Source organism: Chionomys nivalis, chromosome 2 (assembly GCF_950005125.1).
Source record: "Chionomys nivalis chromosome 2, mChiNiv1.1, whole genome shotgun sequence".
Lineage (NCBI taxonomy): Eukaryota > Metazoa > Chordata > Mammalia > Rodentia > Cricetidae > Chionomys > Chionomys nivalis.
The window spans coordinates 117,935,675-117,957,220 of NC_080087.1; the positions used below are offsets into that span (position 1 = coordinate 117,935,675).

At 42.4% G+C, this 21,546-nt stretch overlaps 1 protein-coding gene across 2 annotated transcripts in view; it reads left to right on the plus strand.

The window, feature by feature from the left end:
- The first annotated feature begins 10,951 nt into the window (after window positions 1–10,951).
- Window positions 10,952–21,546, plus strand: part of Farsb (phenylalanyl-tRNA synthetase subunit beta) — a 65,576-nt gene continuing 54,981 nt past the window's right edge. For both annotated transcript variants that reach the window (XM_057757910.1, XM_057757917.1), the window contains exons 1-3: window positions 10,952–11,058; window positions 17,770–17,825; window positions 19,799–19,953. In XM_057757910.1, coding sequence (XP_057613893.1) covers window positions 11,001–11,058; window positions 17,770–17,825; window positions 19,799–19,953 — 269 coding nt within the window. In that variant the 5' untranslated portion in view covers window positions 10,952–11,000. The remainder of the gene's footprint in view (window positions 11,059–17,769; window positions 17,826–19,798; window positions 19,954–21,546) is intronic.

A 21,546-nucleotide genomic window follows, 5' to 3' on the forward strand; every position in this document is an offset into this window, starting at 1 on the left:
GTGTTGATCTTATTTTGTGGGTGCCTCAATATTTGGAGAAATGTAGTTCAAAGAGGGGACTACACTTCCAAACCCAACACACGAACACCACTGAGTACGTACCCCTCTGTGTACGATGCTACAGATTTTAGGCTGCGTGTCTGACTTCAACCCTAGAGGGACCTTTCAGAGCAGATATTATTTCTTTTGTTAATGAAGAAATGGATTCTAAAATCTGAGGTTAGATAGGTTAAGATAGGAAAGAACAGAATCACGTTTCTACTTTTGAGAAATAACTTTGTTTTTCTAGCACCCAGGCAAGTAGCTACCATAGTAAAGCTTTTCTCAAACAAAAGAAGGAAGAGAACATTGTAGAACAAGGAACACATTGTTGAACTGTAGGTAGAAGAGTGTGTCCTCTCCTGCCACCAAGATCAACATACAGATACAAACACGTAATTTTTAAAATTTTAAAAGCTAGAGAGATAGCTCAATGGTTAAGAGTACTCACTGCTCTTCAGAGTACCTGGGTACAGTGCCCAGCACACACATGGTGGATCTAATGGGCACCAGCATATATGTGGTACATACCACTCATACACATAAAAAATAAAGTAAGTAACTAAAATAATTAAAGCTTTAGTGCAATATTCTTTCTAGGTGGAGATTTCCTAAAAGGGAAAACATAGGACAAAAGTCACAGTTTTGATTTCGTAAAAATTAATTGCTTATAAATAATCTTGTTTCTTGTTTACGTCCTTCTACACACCACCTGCTGTGCTTACTGTGATCCACTGAGAAAGACCATTTGGCTTACGGTCAAATGAGACCTTTTCACTGTAATAGTGTCAATGGAATGCCTTTCAGGAAACTATTTTCAAGACTTTTTTGGGAAAAGCTCAAGGAATTTGCCTTGCCTGGTTTTCTTCTTTTCGGATTCATTAGCTAGCTATTTTGTCAGGGTGATGGGGCTTGGGCATGGCCCATCTGGGGGATGGCCATGGGGTGGCATACAGGAGTGCTGCCTAGCAAACCTAGGCTGTGATGTCATCACCATGCAGCAATATGTCTTTCTGTCCACACACGAGGACTCAGATGCACACAGTACCAGTGCTGCTTTTCACTGCTCCTCTGAAAGCCCCAGAAATCTAGCTTCAGTTGTCTCTGCCCCCAAGTGTGGTGCTAATAAATAATAAATGATGGACACTTTACAAAACTCGTGCTTCCCCGGATGCTTTCTTTTTTGCAACAAAATCTCTCTATGTAGCCCTGGCTGTCCTGGAAATTATGTAGATCAGGATGCCCTCAAACCTGCAGAGATCCTCCTGCCTCTGCCTTCTGATTGCTAGGATTAAAGGCATGCACCACCATGCCTCATTCCTGGTTGCTTTTTTAAATTATATATGACACTATATAATATAATATATTAATATATATGTATATATATGTTGACACTATAAGCTATTACTCCTAGAGAATTTTACGGTCATTGCAGTCATGCACACTAAATCTGTGAATTTGGAGCACCATCAACCCAATCAAGTCAGGGGCAAGGAGAGTCTGGGGAAGCAAGGTGAAACTGTGTGTGGGCACGTTCCTGAGATGGGCAGCCAGAAACTAACCAGCCCTGGGACAAAGCAGTCACCATCATTTAGCTGCAGATTCTGAGACAGTTCGCTTCATGGTCTGAATATTTGCCTCTCCCTCAGAATTCACACAGAAATCCTGCTCACTAAGTTGATTGCCTTTAAGAAGTGAAGGTAGCTCTTTGTTTCTTTGCCTTTCTTGCCTCTCATCTCTTTTGCCACTCACTCCTCTTTGTCTCTTCTTTCCTCTCTTGCCTCTTCTTCCTCTTGTTTTCCTGCCTTTCTGAAGTCTTCACTCTGACAGGGCCTTTCAATCTTCCACTCTCTCCCTTTCCCAATAAACCTTTTGCACAAGAAGGAAAAGAAAAAGAAAAGAGGTGAAGGTAACTGGGAGGTGATTAGGTCTTTTTAATTGTTATTACATTTTTTTTCCGTGTATGTGTACACACATGCCATTGCTTGTGTTTGGAGGTCAAAGAGCAACTTGAAAGAAATGGTTCTTTTCTTCCACTATGTGGTTTCTGGGAACTGAATACTGGGGGTTGTCAGGGTTGGTGGCAGGTGCCTTTCCCTGTTGAGCAGTCTTACTGATTAGCAATTAGGGCAAGAGTGATTATGAATGGGGTATTGTCCCAAAGAAAGAGGCTCATTTCTCCTACCTGCTGTGAACCCTCATCCACAAGTCAGCTGTATGCAATACACCCATGGGCTTATCAGAATCCAACAATGGCACCTTGGTCTTGAGTTTTCCAGCCTCCAGAGCTGTGACAAATAAATGTTGTAGCAGCCAGAACCATCTGAGACAGTCCAACCCAGAAGGTGGGGCTTGAACTCAAGTGTGTGTCTTTTTTGGTTGTTTGTGCCTTCTTATATACAACATGTCACCTTCCCTGATACCCCTCCATCATCAATCATCATCATCATATGGTTGTTCCTTCTACACGTATTTTTCCCCGTCTTGGGCACAACCATGTCTCCATTATATTACTGCAACCTCCTAACTGGTCTCCTCATCATGAAATTTTCTTTCTCAACTGTTCCATGATTTATTTTCCATAGTATTCTCGCTTTGGTTTGGATGAATGTCCCCAGAGGTCCATGTTACAGGATTGGCTCCCGGTGAAGGGAGGGGATACTTAGGGGAAGTGCTTTGACCTTAAAGAAGTCAGGTCTGATATGTCTCAGAGTATTGTGGAATAAACTCCAGGAGGATTGTAAGATCTTTCGTATTTGTTGATTTTGGAGATGCGGTGACAAAATCCTTAACATAAACAACTTAAGGGAAGGAAGGTTAATTTTGGCACCCGTTAAGAGGTGTCTGTCAATCATGGCTGGGAAGGCATTGCAGCCAGAGCTTGTGTGGATGGCAGCTCAATGGCCCCAAAATAGAAAGCAGAAAACACAGGGTCTAACTAGGAGTGTATACCTTCAAAAGTCCTTTTCCAGGGACCTGTTTCACACCAGCCAGATTCCATCTCAGGAAGGCTCCACAGCTTTCAAACTAGTGCCATAAACTAGGGATCCACTGTTCAAAATATGAGCCTTTGGGTGACATTTCAAATTTTAAACAGTAGCTCCCTGTCTATTCTCTCACTGTCCTGACTCAAGATATAAACTATCACCTCAATGTAGACTCTACAATCTTTCCCATGAGTCACTACCCTCACCAGAAAACAAATGATGCTGCAGGATCTTGAGCTTGATGCTCTGGAGTTGTGAGCCAATGTAAACCCACATCAGCAACCATCTTAATTACTATTCTCTTTTTGTGAAGAGATGCCATGACCAAGGTAACTTGTACAAGAGTTATTTGGAACTCACAGTTTCAGAGGGTGAGTCCACGACCATCACGCCAGGAAGCATGGCAGCAGGCAGGCAGGAGCAGTAGCTGAGAGCTTACACACCTTGAAACACAAACACGAGGCAGAGAGAAAACAGGAATTGGCCTCGGAGTTTGAAACCTCAAAGCCCACTTTGGTAACATACCTCCTGAAGCAAGTCCATACCTTCTAACCCTTCCCAAACAGTTCCACCAAACAGGCCAAACACGAGCCTATGGGAGCCATTCCCATTTGAACACCACAAGGACTTTGCTAGAATGATGAGAAACTAAAACCACGACTACTATGAGTTTTTCAAAAATACCAAATTTTAATCTTGTCACTTACAAAAATCCCAGAATTTCTTCCATTTCTCTCAAAATGAAGCATCAACTTTTAAAAGAAGATTTATTTGGATTTATGTGTTTATGTGTGTTGTGCAAACCTCTGCAAGAAGACCCTGCCATAGCCCCTGGTTGTGAGCAGCACAACAGTGCTGGGAACCAAACTTGTGTCCTTTGAAAGGGCAGCAAGCCTTTATATCCTTTGAGCCATTGCTCCTGCTCTTCAACTTTTTAATATGGTTTTTGACCCCCACATTATAGGTCATCTATTTATTTCTTGACTCTAGACTGTAACTTTCCAGCTTGCAATGCTGGAACCCTTATCCCTCTGAACATCTTGTAGAAAGCACAGGTTTCAGGAAGCATAAAAGAATACAAGTACCTTTAAAACAACCAGGGATTTCAGCCCTTTAAAGAGGCTCGATTCATTTGCCATCCGTCTTGTTGTCAGCCATTCTCTCCCAGTGAGAACTAGTTTGGGGTTTGCTCTAAGGTCAGGGCCTCATTGTGGTGCCTAGGCTAACACTGAAATCACAGTCTTATGATATAGATATGAATAATTTGCATTGGTATGATTTTAAGGTCAATTTTGTTATAAGTATATGTATTTCTAATCTTGATTAAGGTATTGTGATTGTATAGTTCATTTAAAAATGTAATGTATATAGGTTGTTAATGGATAATCATCGATAATTGTCAAGCTTTTAGTCATGTTAGTTAGATTTTCTAGATGTGCATAGATATATTTCAGCTAGATAGGTATTCTTCATATCTTTCAAAGACTGCAGAATATGGCATTTAATGTTTTAATAACTTAGGGCTTTTCATGATAATGAGACACGTCTGCTCCTGGCAGCACCAATCTACTTCAAGAGGAAGATGGGCACCGAAGAGGCTCCTTAAGGAGTTTGATAGCCATTTGGGCAAGAAACTGCTCTTGCCTGGACTGTTGCATAAGCTGGACACAGAGAACCTGCAGGGAGAGGACTGCTGAACTTGCCTGAAGGTGAGATGGTCTTTTGGGGTTCCTGACTCATGAAAGAGTCTGCGAGACATTCTGCAGGACACAGCAGAAAGTGACTGAATTGTCTTTGGAATTTCCTGCTTCATGGAAATGTCTGCTGAATACTATGGGCCTGAAGGCTGAAGATGGATGCCCCAACAGTACAAAAGAACTTTGGGTGATTGTCCAGGCAGTGAGATGTCTCTGTCATTTCTAGAGTTTTGGATCTCTTGTTTGCTTAGGTAATATTATATCCTTCTGGAGTCTTTGATGGAGTTGAAGAATGGTTAGTTATAGTTATAGTTTTCCTTAGTTATGATAAAAGATAAAATAGATATAAATATTATAACTGTAATTCTTGCTTGATAACTGTTTTGCTATATGTAATCTTACTATGTTAAAGTGAAAGCCTTTCTTTTTTGTTTAAACAGAAAAAGGGGAAATGATGGAGGTGGTTCTTGTATCTTATCTGTTGCTTTCATTGGTTAACTAATAAAGAAAACTGCCTTAGCCCATTTGATAGGCCAACCCTTAGGTGGGTGGAGTAAACAGAAGAGAATGCTGGGAGAAAGAAGCTGAGTCAGGAGTCGCCATGATTCTCCCACTCCAGACAGATGCAGGTTAAGATCTTTCCTGGTAAGCCAGCTCATGGTACTACACAAAATATTAAAAATGGGTTAGATCAATATGTAAGAGCTAGCCAATAAGAGGCTGAAACTAATGGGCCAGGCAGTGTTCAAAAGAATACAGTTTCCGTGTAATTATTTCGGGGCATAAGCTAGCCATGCGGGCGGCCGGGTGGCGGAACACAGCTCCACCGCTCTTATTACAACAGTCTTCTTGTAGCTTCCTCAGTGAGTAGCTGCAGTTAAGGGAATGTGCACAGGTTGTTTTTAACACTCAGAATGGAATGGGGCTCACACTTGCTGGGAAGGTAAGTGCTCTACCACTAGATACATCCACAGAAAACAGAAAAAGGATGTGAGATTTTGATTACAAGCAAGTAAAGACACACAATAGTACAGACTAGACAATCATAGTAAATTGTGTATCTGCATGCACCATCCCACTCCTGGAGACATAGATCCAGTTCCACTTGACTTAACTTTAGAGAGTTTATAACAGTCCCTGGGACTGTTAGTGTCAGAGTAAGTATCTGAGATTCAAATAGCACTTTGCAGCTTTGAAATTGTTTCTACAAACTTTATTTTGACTATCATCAGCGGAAATGGAGGCTGGCAATGACAGCATACACGTGAAAACATGTACGATATCTGTGTCATGTTAATGTCCTCCCGCTCTAATTTCAAAGGTACTATGTTCTCAGTCCCATGCAGAAAGAATTTCACACCTGACAGTATCACTTTCCCAATTACTTCCTGAGCCACAAACATTGTGTGAGAGTTACGCAGTCCTCTCAGCCATGTTCTCTGTGCGTACTAAAGCTTTGACAGGCAAAAACAATCAGTCCCTGGCCCTGCGTGGCGATGAGAGAGACATCTACCAGTGATCAGGCATGGGAAAGAACTGAGCATGATTGTGTTGTGTTTCATATTGACACTTTTACTCAAAATAAAAGCAGTAACTATTAATTATAGCTCTGTAAACTATAAAATATATAATGAAGAAAATAATTACACCTCCCACAGAGAGCTATTAATAACAGGTGCACATCATGCACTCATCTATTTCACTCATATTTACACATTCATACATTTAGACAAAATTAATCATTTAAGTATGGTATTTAATAACTTTTTTTACTATTTGTTGAAGAATTTTTTCATGTTAAAAATGTCACAGCGTACATCAGAATGTGTTGGCACATGCCTTTGATCCTAGCATTTGGGAGTCAGAGGCAGGTGAATATCTATGAGTTCCAGGCCACCTGGTCTATCATATCAAGTTTCAGGACAGCCAGTGCTACATAGAGTGACCCTTTCTCTAAAAATAAACTCACAGCACTATATAGATACAGTGTGTGACAGCAGATAGTTATCTTAGTTTTTTCCCTGTTGCTGTGATAAAATATTCTGAAAAGTGTTTATTTTAGTTCATTGTTCAAGATCCATCCAAGAAAGGAAGTCAAACTAGCAAGAGCTTGAAGCAGCTGGTCACACTGGATCCCTAATCAACAACTAGAGGGGTGGCTGGAGAGATGGCTCAGAGGTTAAAAGCACTGGCTGCTCTTTCAGAGGTCCAGAGTTCAATCCCCAACAACCACAGGGTGGCTTACAACCATCTATCATGAGATCTGGTGTCCTCTTCTGGTGTGCAGGCCTACATGCAGACACTGTATACATAATCAATAAATATTTTTAAAAATGAGCTACGAGGGATGAATGCAGTGCTCACCCTGTTTTCTCCACTTTATATAATCCAGGATCCCCTGCCCAGGAAATAGTCCCCTCCACAGTTAAAATGGGTCTTTCTGCATCATAATCAGCAACCCTCACAGGCGTTCTCTGGGGTCCAGCTCCCAGGTGATGCTAGAGTCTGTCAACTGGCCATCACAACAGTCAACATTATTTTTACTTCTATTTTAGTTTGGGGCGTTGGGCATCAAACCAAGGGCGTGACACACACTGGGCAAACACTCTACCACTGAGCTGAATCCCTGGCCTTCTACATTCTTTTTAATGTCTTCATATTATGTCATACTGCAATACTTTAATCAAGCCATGTTGGGAGATGTTTCAGCTGTTCCAGTTTTTTTCCTAATATTACAAAGACATGATAACAGTTTTTTTTTCTTCAGAATAATTCCAAGCGTGAAATTTCATGATGAAAGAGAAGCATACTTATGGATGTTGTTATGCATGCTGACTTGACTGGAACACCTAGGAGATGGAAAGGTACACCTCTGGCCGTGCTTGTGAAGGCTGATTCCAGAGAGGGAAGGATCTGTTTTGCATGTTTTGCACCATTCTATGGGCTAGAGTGGAAGAGAGGAAGCTAAGAGAGCACCCGCATTTCCCTCCCTACTTCTTGGGCCTCCATAGTGAGAACGGAACCCCCTTGCCATGCCTTTCCCACCATGACGAACGGAACTCTCTGAAAGCATGCCAAAACTAAATTTTCCTCCCTTGAATTACTTCTGTTGGGTATTTTTGGTCACAGCAATGTGAAAAGTAACTAGAGAAGGAGGGTCGTTCGTGTAACTAAATGACAATGTGATTCTTTGGCCTTCGGAATTGGTTTCCAGGAGGGATTTGGAAAATGACACCATAATCATTAAAATAGCTTGGTACTGGCATTGAAAGAGACAGTTTGGCAGGAGATCCAATATATGTGGAAATTTAATATACAGTATTACAAACTGGAGAGGGAAAAGAAGCTTTTTAATAAGTGGTATTGGCATTTCTGTTTGAAAAGAAAATAAAACTGGCTTGGTCATTAACTCTAAAAACCAAAACAAATTTCAAAAAAGATCTGAGATTTCAATGGAAAAGAATTCTACTGATGTACTCAAAGAGGAAAATGTGATCTAAAAAAAGATTGTGTAGTGGAAGACTTTCAGAAATACAACCTAAAATCCAGAATCAATAGAAAATTAATTTCACTTGATTGAAACTTTATAAATAACTCTCTAGAGAAACAAACCTTAAAAGTAAAATATCAAGAATTATTCCTCTTTGACTTCCAAATAGCATTATTTACAACCTTTGTTTCCAATATCCATCTATAATTTTTAAAAATATACCTATGATAATGTATCAGGTAAAACAAAGCAGCATTTTTAAACCTCTAATGAATCATGATGGTTAATTTTGGCTGTGAGCCTATCCTTTAACCGTTGAGCAATCTCTGCATCCCAAGGGTAAACTATATGGTCACATGGCCAAGTTAAAAAATCCCCAGATAAGTAGTCAAATACTTAGTTGTGTGCTTCTGAGAGATAAGCATTAGAGCTGGTGAACTAAGTTAGGCAGATTCTCTGTCTAATGTGAGTGGGTACCATCCAGCTCGTCAAGGGCTTCCGTAGAGCATAAGGTCGAGGGAATGGGAAATCACTGTCTTCGAGACTGATCTAAGACATTGATCTTTTCCTGCCCTCAGTGTTCCTGGGCCTCAGGTGCTCAAATGAGGACCTCAGACCCTCAGAGGTGTTCTTCGCTTTCAAACCTTCAAGCCAGCTTACTCATTTCCCTGGGTGTGCAGTCTGCGGACACCAGATTGTAGAACTTCTCAGCCTCCTGATTTGTGTGGGCCACTACTTTGCTACCTGTCTGTCTATCTGCTCACGCTGTTTCTCTGTGGGAAAACTAATGCTCACTTTCCCTGGCCTCCCTTCTTCCAACACACTCAGAACGAACTGGTTTGCATTTGTTGCTGTGGTCTTTTATTTTCTCTTACAGTCCCCCACTTACATATGCCCGAAAATACATCTTTAGGTTAGCGCATTGACTGCCGGATACTCTAACCCCAGTCCAGCTTTCAGGTTGGCCCCAAACTTCGACATCTATTTGCATTTTGTGATGCGCTACTTCATCTTTTCTATCAGTTAGGGCTATTATTTGTGATGAGCATTCACATCCTACTTCTGTTTACTCCTCCCCAGTCCTCTCCCAGCTGTTTTTTGTGACCAAGAAGGCACACAGAGATTGTATGTAATGAGAAAGAAGCATGACGTATTTCTGGGGAGAGATGACAGGTGGAAGCAATGTGTCACGGGCGTTCAAGAGCAGGCGACTGATGAAGAAAGACAAGAATGGTAATGCCTGCCCTAATGCCAGGATCGGTGACATAAGATCTGTGCTAGTTCATTAAGAGAATCATTTCAAACCCTCGCATTAATTTTCTAAGGTGTGTATAGTCAGCTCTGTTTTATAGATAAGAAAACCGAGGTTCTGGCCATGGAAAATCCTGTAGTGTGTGCCCCAAAGGGCACATTAACATGCAGTAATTTGGGGTCAGGAAGCTACATATGGCCTCGCGGTAAGTGGAAATCAGGACAGAAAAACTCTTTGATTAACTGCCAAGATGGCCTCGATCTGACCCTGCTTCTGCTTCCTCAAGTGACAGACAGCAGAGGCCCTTGCTGCGCGGTGGAAAGGACAGAGTTCTCTTGAAGAACCGATGTTTCTGCTCTGCCTTACAGGTTGGGTGGGTCCCACAGTCCGTGCCTGTTTATTTCTTAAAGGGGGAGGAGTATTATTAGTACTTTGCTTTGGTGTCTATTTGTTTTTTCATGGCTGCTGAGACAAAGTAGCACAAACTTTTGATTTCAAACAGAAACTCGAGCGGGGCGAGGTGACTCATACTGCTGTCTCACGACAGGCTCGAGCAGCGCGAGAATCTGAAAATTTCAGGCTAGCCAGGGGTACAGGGTGAGTTTCAGGTTGGCTTGAGCTACGGAGTTGAGACTCTATTTCAAAATGAAAACCCAAAAGCAATGTCAAAGGTGGAATTTTTTTGTGTGTGACCTTACACCTACTGCCTTCCACTCAACAACGTTACGCTATTTGCGTTTAGGACTCATCTTAACAACCCTGGCCAAGCATCATCTCAAAACCCGTAACTTACTCCACACAGAGGCTGATACCACACAAAGCATCATTTACAGGCTCCAGGGATTAGGTAAGTCCTGACATCTCTGTGGACCACTGTCTGACCTGCTCTCACTCAGGCTTGCTCTAAGGATGAAATCTGCTCATGCCGGCATTAGGCTGAGTACGGCATTTGATAGATACTTGACAGTTCTGAGGTCTCTAACACCGTCTATCTATACGATTTCTGTTGTGTTCAAACAAAATTAGGGCATAAAATCTGCAGAGTTTCAAGCTTAAAGAAGTAAAAACTGGCCCGTTAACAGACTTTGCCATTAGTACTTGCACATTCTTCCTTCCAGGCAGCCTTGCACCAGCTCAACCCGCTTTCCTCAACACTTCAGCGAGGGACTCTCTACCTGAAAGCCCTTCCCACCTCCATACCCGCCCCTCCAGCGCCCCGCCCACCCAGTTGGCAACTTCCCTAGGACTTTGGGAGCATCCGGGCCTCTGGGGACTGTCCGAATCCTTGCCTGTCATAATAGAGAGAATTTCACCCAATTATATCGACTTTCCAAACTTTCAGTCAGCATCACAATATGTTTATATTAAATGATCCAGAAAGTGGCATTTTTCTTGTGTTCGGTTAAAAAACGGGAGTGCAAATTGTTGGATTTACACAGGCATAACGTGAGACAGCTCGGAAGGAGCGGCGGGTCCTTCGCGCTACCGCGGCAGAGGCCCCGCACGTGGCGCAGGCGCAGTGTCCGCGATTCGCCATGCCGACTGTCAGCGTGAAGCGAGACCTGCTCTTCCAAGCTTTGGGCCGGACCTACAGTGAGTGCCCGCCCCGTGGCCTGGGCTCGGTGCCTGGGGGAGCCTGCCTCGCCCGGCAGAAGGGCGTGCTGGCGGCGTTCGTGCAACCACGCGGGGTTTGGCCTTGCGCGGCGGGAGTCTGCAGGGGTGCGCTGAAGCCGGGCTGGGCTGAGGTCGCTTCTCAGAACCAGCTCTGCGGCGGCTGCCGTTGCATCATCCGCCGGGGTCGGGACCTCCGTGTCATTCATTCAGGGACAGCTCCTTCTGCCTGCTTAGCGCCGACTTTGGTGTCGGGACACAGACCAGGAAGGGCAGCTCTGGGGAACCAGATTGACAGCGAAAGGGAGACGCTTGAGAACGATGTGGGTTCGCTGTGCAGCCCAGGCTGCCTTCGAACCCGCCGTCTTCAGCTTGTTGAGTGCTGGGATAGTAAGCGTTGGCCACCAAGCCCGGCATTCGCTTTACTTAGTGTTGACTGGGTTCCGGTTGCGTGTCAGGCACTGTGAGAGAGTGAAACTGTCCACATGACACGGAAGATCTCATTTTGGTGAGACAGTAACCAACCAGTACGATAAGAAGACGATTTATTAAAATGCTGAGTGTTTTCTAGGAAAGGAAGCCAGGTGGTGTGCGGGAGCAGCATTTGATAGGTGACATTAATTTGAGAACCGAACAGAAGTGTCTCTTCTATGGACTTAGTATTCACGATACACTTAATTACTTCCTCAGTTCTAAAAACTAAGCCGTTGCGAGGAAAGGGAGGTAAATATTAAGCAAACTATCATTTTCTGCACAGATGTAGTAGTTGAAATGATATCTTCCGCACCCTGTAATTATCAACTTGTATAAAGGTCATAACAAATGATTTAGGGGAGCCCTTTTTTGGGGTATCAGATGTATTTAGTAAGAGGTACAGGTGTTCATAAGAACGTAGTACTGACATTGCAAAGAAACATTTTAAATTTTTTTCTGAGGGTGTACTCATAGATATAACCCATTTCCTGTTAATTTATGTTTAGTTGTTAGTAGATTTTTGTTATTGTTTTTGTGAGACAGAACTTATTCTGTAGTACAGGCTGACCGTAAACTTGTGGCCATCCTTCTGACTCAGTCTCCCAAGGGATACAATTGTTGTGAGCAGGAACTGTCCCAAGTCCTTAGAAATAGAGGAAATAGCGTTACCTTTGGAATATGGCCCTAATTTCTTAGTGCTTCCAACATATACTATGCTTATTTCTGTTCCTCACCTGCCCTCCACCGTGTTCTCTGTAGTTTCTGTGTCTGAACTACACAGGGTGGTGGGTGGTAAATTTAACATGTTTATAATCAGTTCCCATCCAGGGCCTTCGCTCTTCAAAAGTAAGAAATTATCTGAATTTTAAAAGATAAAGGCCTTTATAACCTGTTTGCTATTATCAGCTAATATTTTAATAAATTCTGTCTCCTTTTCTCCCACTTTCAAGTGGTGAGTGATTTTGTATTTTAAAATAACCTTGATTTTCCTCACAGATCGTTAACTATAGGATCTTTTGAAAGTCTTTACCCTTAATATTGGTGTTGAGATTACACCAGATGAGTTAGTAATACTCTTCATTGTGCTCGAGATCTTGAAACCCTTCAAGTGTCATCTGAATGGCGGTTGAAGTTGGAAAAGCCTGTTCACCACAGCATCTAGTTTCCAAATGAAGTGTAAATCCCTCCTGTTTCTTTCTCATTTTTCTTTTCTTTCTTGTTTTCCAACAATGTGCTCTTACATTCCACTTTCTTATTTAGACCCTTTTATGGCCTGCTGTCCATCTGAAACTCCATTGCTCTTTCCAGTTGCCACCATCACCTTCCATGTCTTGGTAGGGAGCACATTTCTCTCTCATTTTTGTTAGTCAGGGAATTTGTTTTCTCTACCTTCCTGGGAGCAGCTCTGTCTTCTTAGTCTCCCTTTTGATCGCCTTTCTCTTCAGTTTTCTTTGCTACTCATTTTCTTGTGAACTGGTTTCTTTCATTGCTCTTTAGTTTGGGCCGTGTTCTAGTTTGGTATAGTTAAGTACTGCTGGGGCCACCTGTGTGCCACTCAGGCAGATCGTGTTTCAGGGTTACCGTTTTCTGGAGGAAATTGCTCATGATTTTATTTTTGGTTCTTTCGGTTGTCTAAATTAAAAGAATGTAGAGCTTAAAGGGATTGGGCATATTAGGATTTCATATATTTTTGTAGATCCATACAATTTATTTAATTGCTGTTTAGCTGACAAAAGTTTTGCATATTGTAACAATAATTGTTATTTAGTTTCTGAAAGTCAAGAATCAAGGTTTGATGGTGCTGGTCTGAATTTACTCCAGGTTGCAGAGCTGTAGTCAGTTTAAGAGCTCATTGGGACTGTAGAAACTGTTTCTAAGTTGTTGCTTGTTTGTTTTTTTTCTTTTTTTGGGGGGTGGGGGACTTGTGGAAACAGGATTTGTCTGTGTAGACCTGGCTGTCCTGTAACTCCCTCTGCAGACCAGGCTGGCCCTCTAATTCTAAGAGATCCTCCTGTCTCTGCCTCCTGAGTGTTGGGATTAAAGGCATGTGCCTCACTCCACCACCCAGCTAAATTATTTTTAAAATTATTGTTATTGTTTAGACTTAAACGTTTTATTTTATGTGTGCAAGTGTTTTGCTGTGCATCACACTTGGTGCCTGCCGATGCAAGAAGAAGGCATTAGGTCCCCTGGAACTTGACTTACAGTTAGTTGTACGCTACTACACGAGTTCTGGAAACTGAATCTGGGTCCTCTGCAAGACAGTGTGTGCTTTCAACAGCTGAGCCATCTCTCCCACCCCTACGTTTATAAGCAGGCCTTGTTAATCTGCTGGCTTTTGGCCAGAGGCTTGAGGCTTCAATTCCTTCTACCTTGCCTTTTGCCAGTTTGTCCCAGAAGGAGAACTCTGAGAGATCAGGTGAATGGGAGAGCTCAAGTAGTATCCTCAGTGATTGATAATTGCTCAGAAGTGCTAGTCCATCCTTTTCCATATTTCTTGGTCACACAGACCAATCCTGACCTGTATACAAGGGGCCTAGATAAGCAGTTAGGTAACATTGGTGTCATAGTCTCTCTCTCAGCCACCTAATGGTTCATGTTCATCCACATGCAAAATGCACTTGACCCAGAAGTGTGGCCTTACAGCAGCAGCTCAAGTCCACAGTCACTCCATCCGAATCTGGGTCTGAGGTGGGCGAGGGTCTGAGACTGTAGTTCTCTGTGTTTAGTTAGCACCTTGTGAGGAGTTAACTAGCAACCTGAGATGCTCAAGCACTGAGGTAGGTGTCTCTCATCTAAGAGACACAGAGGGACAGACCTAGGGCAACTACTAAAGGGAAGAAGTGGAACTCACAAAGGAGCCGCTGGTCCATGGCAGTTCTGAAGTGGAATGGCAGATGCTGGATGGTCTTGATTAGGTCCCAGGCCTGGGATAATTCTCCATGGCTCTGTGCCTTGCCCTCTAGGCTCTGGTTCCACCCTCAGAGTGATCCCCAGAAAGCATGTGCTTCACAGCTGATTAGTTTTCTCAGTCTACTTCCTGTTAATAGAATTTTAGGGCCTCAAAGATTTCCTTTTGTCTTGTTTCCGCCCCTTTTAGTTCAAGCTGGCTATGTCTGCCTAAGTGTTTTTTCTAAAAACTTTCTGGGTCTTTGGTGAATTTTTGCTAGATTCTTTTTCATTAGTTAAAAACCACAGACTCCAAAAACCTCTGAAATTAGCTGTTTCAGTACTTTGGGCATTTTTATACATTGCTCTTACTTAAGCTTTATTGTTTTATTAATTGAGTTTGTGAGGCACACCCTTAATTTCTTTATTACACCTTTTGTTTGGTTGAATTGTGCCTTTGATCTGCCCGAAGGTTTCAGTCAGACCCTTGATTCTGCCTAGGATTTGATCTCTGCCCAGAACTTACTTGAGTTTAGCTTTGCTTTACATTAGGAAGGCCAAACTTTTTACCCATCAACATCCTGGCTCTTTTTTCTTGAATAGCTCTTCCTATGCTAATCTCTTCTTACATAAGTGGGAAATACCAGACTAGTCAACAGACAAGTTGCTCTCTGAGCACTACTCTGAGTCTTAGTTACTCCAGGTGAGTGCGTTTTCTTCAGTCCGTGTACCTGCAGGAATGGTGCTGGTCACCTTCCTCCCTTATGTAACCAGGGTGCCCTGCCCCTTCTGCAGCACTACCTCACTTTCCTCCTGCTTCCCCTGCAGCCTGACTCAAGACCATGAGGCTTCATCTAATAGTATTTCAGAGGCTCTTGGGTTTTCTCATGTAGTAGTCCTCGGAGTCTGCTGTCTGACTCCAAAGCCGTTCCCACCGTTTTGGTTCTGCTACCTCTCCCATTACAGAGGCTGAGCCCAAGCATCTGTTTCCTAGCTCACTCACGTGACTGCACCATATGTAAGTTCACACAGAGGCAAGGCTCTTGCACAAGTCAGTGGTGGCATCACTCTTCACCCAAGCCAGAGAGCTGGGAGCCATCCTAGTCATGCTCCCTCGCTCGCTGGTCCTGTAATTAGGCAGCCATTGAGCCTCATGTCTTCTGCGTCTAACATTTCTCATGTCCCTCCTTCCCCGTATGCTGTTGGCGTAAGTGAACACCTCTGTGCTTCATTGTAGGAGGCTCCCTCAGTCACCTCGATGCTGCCACCAGTCTTACGAGTGCAGATGCAGGGAACCAAGCTTAGTGCCTCGTGACAGTGATAGAAACACATGGGATTTTGAGGCAGGAGGATCTAGAGCTAGAGGGCAGCCCTGCTATGTCTAAGCTTCAGGCTGGCCTGGTCTACTTATGAGGCCTTGTTTGAGACAAATACTGAAACAAAACAGAATGAAGATTGAGAGCGGAGGATGAAAAAGGAAAAGAGCAAAAAGCAAAAGACAAATCTAATCTTGTTTTGCGTAGCTGCAAAGCTCCGGAGTGCAACTCCCATTGCCTGCAGGTAGGACAGAGGGCAAGTCCCTTGGCATGGCATGAGCTTCCCTTTTTCTAGTTCTTGTATCCTATTTCTCCTAACACAGACTTTATTCTTTATCCATATCAAACTGCTTAGGAGTTCCCAGCTTTGCCAAGCACTTGATTCACTCCCTCCAATCTTGACTAATAAAGGCATCCTTTATGTAGCTTTAAGTGACCCTAAGAGGAGCTCTGTGCCGCCCTGCCTTGTACTGGGCACATTTATTTATATTTATTTATATAATCACACTTGTGATTACTTTGCTAGAGAAGGAAGTAGTTCAGGCAGGAATTGTAATTTATTTGTCTTTGTAGCCCTGGCATCAAATACTGTTGCTTGGCACATAATAGAAGTAAATATTTGCTAAATTGAATTCAAGTTTGATATCTAGATCAGACAAGTCTTTGTTGTTTTATTTTGATGTTGGGAATAGAACCTATGGCCTTTGACATACTAAGCATGCATTCTGCCACCGAGGCCAACTCCTCGTCCTGAATCAGGAAACCTAAGATATCTAGTTCTTCACTAGAATATAGTGGTAATTGTGGTGCTTGTTCAAGGTTTGATGAATGAAGGCCTTGAGAATGCTGTATTAGTGACACTGCAGAGTGAAACGGGCAGAGAAGTACTGGTTATTGTAGAAGTACTAGATATTGCAGACTTGCTGTGTCAGGGTACAGGGCTGCTTACATCTTTTTAAGGTTCCATAAAAAAAATGGAGGCAAAAGGTTGTTTTACGGATGAGGAGGGTGTTGTGAAGTTTACATGAGGGAATGAATGAGATAGAAGTCAGAACCTTGGTTGGTGTGGTTCCAAAACCAAGAATCAGGCTGCCTGAGGTACCAAGATTAGTGACATTCCTTTGTATATATGGTCCTTTGATTTTTGAGCCTGCTTTCTCATTTGATCTCTACTTAATGATTCTTTTTCATCCTGAGTCTGAACAGCACTGGAAACCAGATTCTATAGTTATTATATACCACTAGTCTAGAGTAATCAGCCCTTCAATTGTTTTGTTTGGTGTTTGCATCAGGCAAATCTTTTCTTGTTTTGATGCTAGAGAGTAGGCTTTGACATACTAAGTCCCACTCTTTTTTTTACTTTGAGGCAGGGTTTCTCTGTAGCTTTGGAGTCTGTCCTGGAATTACCTCTTGTAGACCAGGCTGGCCTTGAACTCACAGAGATCCACCTGCCTCTGCCTCCCAAGTGCTGAGTTTAAAGGCGTGCGCCATCACCACCCGGCTCTAAGTCCCACTCTTTACCGTGGAATTTAAGACACCTGCTAGCTTTTCACTAGTATGTTGGTGGCTTTGATGGTTTGTGTTTTGTGTTCGATAATGTGAAAACCCTGGAGATGCTACATTAGGTGACAAAGCAAAGCATGTAAGAGAACTTTGTCAGTGTATATACCTGCTGTATTTCAGGCATGTTTGTTAGCCTTAAAAAAAACTGGCAAGCTGGGCAGTGGTGGCACACACCTTTAATCCCGGCACTCAGGAGGCATAGATAGGTGGATCTCTTGTGAGTTGGAGGCCACCCTGGTGTACAGAGCAAGTTCCAGGCCATCCAAGGCTATACAGAAAGCCCCTCAAAAAACCAAAAAAGCCAAAACCAAAAATCACCAAGTGATATTTGATACCTGATAGAATGTTTAGGGTTAGGAAATTAAGCAACAGGTGAAGTTCATCAGTTCATATGCAGTTTTCATTTGTGCTGAACACATTAAAATTAACATTCTTTTTTTTCCCCTCCTAGCTGATGAAGAATTTGACGAGTTGTGTTTTGAATTTGGTTTAGAACTTGATGAAATTGTACGTATCAGACTTTTTCTTTTTTCTTTTTTTTTTTTTGTGCTTGTTGAATTTGTATTGCACATTTTATCCCTTAAAAAGTTTTAATTAAAATAATTTTCATTTTTGAGATTATAGTATAATTATATCATTTCCCCTCCCCTTTCCTCCCTCTGACCCCTTCTATATATCCATCCTTCTTTTTCAAACACATGGCTTCTTTTCTCTTTAATTGTTGTTACATACATATGTGTATGCACATACATACACACTTATTTCCAAACACATAAATATAACCTCACTCTGTATAGTGTTGCTTGTGTGTATATATACTTTCAGTGATGACCATTTGATATTGGATAACCAGTTGGTTTGTAAACTCCCCCCACCCCACCACTTCTCTCTCTTTTTCCCCCCCAGATTTGCTGTGTTATTAACTTAGAGTTAGACTCTGGCAATTTGGGGATTTTTGTACTCTGTTTTTGGGAGGGTTACTTGCCTTTTTGAGCTCACAGTTTGTCTTGCCAGGCCTTATTTTTGAGAAACAGATGATTTCCTTTATATGATCATACAAGCCTTCTGGCTCTGAAATATATTTTTGGTTCTTTGATTTCTGTCAGGTAATACTCCAAGTTCAGCCTTCACATAAGGGCTTCATGAACCGAGTCTGAAAATGACATTAATGCCCCTTGCAAGTATTCGAGCTACTTTTTATTCTCTGGTTACCATGTTATTTCCACTTCTTTACTTAGAGCTCTTCTGCTGTGTGCCAACCCAGCAGGGTGTCTTAACTTTTCTTCATTAAAAAACATTAATCTGCTGGGTGGTGGCAGTGCACGCCTTTAATCCCAGCTCTCGGGAGGCAGAGGCAGGAGGATCTCTATGAGTTTGAGGCCAGCTTGGTCTACATAGCTAATTCCAAGATAGCTAGGACTGTTATACAAACCCTGTCTTGGACTAGAGATATGACCCAGTGGTTAAGAGCACTTGCTGCTCTTCTAGAGGACCCGAGTTCAATTCCCAGCATCCACATGTCAGCTGACAACTGCCTGTAACTCCAGTTCCAGGGAATCTGACATCTTCACACCAATGCACATAGAATAAAGTTAAATTATAATATATGTAATATAAAAAATAGGAGTGGAAGCTGGGTGGTGGTACCTTTGATCCTAGCACTCGCGAGGCAGAGGCAGGAGGACATCTGAGATTGAGGCTGTTCCAGGACATGCTCCAAAGCTACAGAAAAACTGTCTTGACACACACACACACACACACACACAAAAAAAAAAAAAAAAGAAGAAGAAGAAAAGGAAATCCTGTCTCAAAAAAAAGAAAAAAAAATAGGAAATAGGTCTTTTTTTTTTTTTGCTGTGATTATTATTTTAAAAAATAATCTGTCGTTCTCTGTTGTGGTGGACTCCTTGGCTCCTTCCGTTTGCTGTCTCTCTGCCTTCCATTCGCTTCTGTTTTTCCTCTCATTTTCAGCACAGCTCTGCTCTCTGGGTGTTCTGAGGCCTTTGTGCTATCGCTCTTCCTCACCTTCCTTCCAGGCTGCCTGCCGGGGTTGTTGTCGGAGCGCTGTTTCTTTCATCTGCACCTTTTTGACACGTTTGTTCTCCTTTGCGTCCATGACAATGTCCATTTCCTTTGGATGACAAAACTTTTTGTGTGAAGTGGCAGAGATGCTGACCATGGTTTTGGAGGCTATATTGTCTCTGCCATAACTAAGTTGTCTCAGTGTATGATAGTAGATAATAATATATGTAATTTTGTTTATCAGTGTTCCAGTGAAGCATTATTTGCCAAAACAGGTGGGGTGCATGATTTGGCTGGTAGTCCACTGTTTGCTGATGTTACTTTAGATGTATTCTGTTTAGGGGTATAAAACAGTATTTTTTCTGTCTGCTGTGATTATGACATGTGTAGCATTTTTCTGTTATTGTTGCAGAAAAGATATATTTTGTAGTTTATGAAACTTATTTGGCTTGTTTTAGACTTCTGAGAAGCAAATTATAAGTAAGGAACAAGGCAATCAAAAGGCACGGGGAGCCTCAGATGTTGTGCTTTACAAGGTTGACGTCCCTGCCAACAGATATGATCTCCTGTGTCTGGAGGGATTGGCTCGGGGACTTCAAGTCTTCAAAGAAAGGTAAGGAACTGTGCACATAGCTAAGCCGACTCTCCTCTTTTCTTCCTGTTGTTATCAGCAATCAGGCTTAAATTTCTAGGAAAAACCTCATATGGATACACAGCTTTCGGTCAACATAAATGGTGATTGGAAGATAAGAGTCATGTGGACTGTAGCCACTTCAAAATTGGGAAACAGAGTTTAAAGCTGGGAATACATGATCTTAGGGTTGCCAGGAAAGTCCTTCAGCAGGGTTCTGTGGTTTCCCTCAGTAATCCCAGTGTGATGGATAGTTCCTTAGATTTGTTAAAGCATGGGAAAGTAGGATTGAGAAGTAGACTTTGTTTGCCTTTACCTTGATAATCATAAGGAGCCTGGGGAAGTTTTGAGTATCTTACGGCGTGTATACGGTCTTGGACATGGATGCTAATTGTGGCTTCTCTAGTTTTCATCTCCTGATGTGTAATGAAGGGTTTTTTAAGGCCCTTAAAACTCAGCATGCAGTAAACTGTAGAAGGTGATAAATATGTAAGGTGAAGAAGATGAAACTAGAGCTATCAGAATTAATAATTTTTGTTTTTATTTACTTACACATCATCTGTTCAGTTGCAAAAGAGAATGAACCCTTGGTTGCTGGGTATTCTGAAATTATGAAATCTTTGAGTGAATGTAGATATTTGAAATGATGTTTGGTTATTTGGTTAAGTGTTTTGAATTTGGGGGTTTGTTCAGTTGCTTTCATTCTTTTTTTTTTTTTTTTTTTTTTTTTTGGTTTTTCGAGACAGGGTTTCTCTGTGGTTTTGGAGCCTGTCCTGGAACTAGCTCTTGTAGACCAGGCTGGTCTCGAACTCACAGAGATCCGCCTGCCTCTGCCTCCCGAGTGCTGGGATTAAAGGCGTGCGCCACCACCGCCCGGCTGCTTTCATTCTTGACAATTTAAATGATTGGATTTTAGGACCGTGGGTCAGGATATTTTATTTTCTTTTCTTAATTCATGGATATAGTTGTTTATGTGTGTGTGTTAAAAAAAAGGTGGTCTTTTTATATATCCCTGGCTGGCTTGGAACTTAGTATGCATACCAGGCTGGGCTTGGATCCGTGGTATCCTCCTGACTCTGCCTTCCAGGTGCTGGGATTATATGTAGGTGCAGCCATTCCTACCTAGGATCTGTATTTTCAATAAACATTATGAATGTTTAAGTCTAGACAAAGGTAGGATGTGATTTCAGCCTTTGTAATTACAACTATGGCCCGAAAGCCAGTAGTATCTGCATCACAAGAGAGCTTTCTAGAATGCAGGCTCAGCCTCCAGGATCCATTGAGCCAGGGTCTGAGCTTCAACAGACTCCTCAGTGGACTCTGGAAATACTGACTGACAGCAGTACCTGGCTTTGGGTGCTGTCAGCCTGCCAGAAATGCCTCCAGACTGCAGCAGTTACCGCGCTTTCACACTGCCTTCTCTGACTCAGTAACTCGGATAGAACCAGGGCCTCTCTAGTCTCAATTTCAATAAACTGTGTTTATTATAGAACTTAGAATCTTGTGGTGCCAATGAAACGTAAACACTGTCTGGTCCAGGGTCTTGAACAGTTGTTGCTCAGTTAATGGATTTGT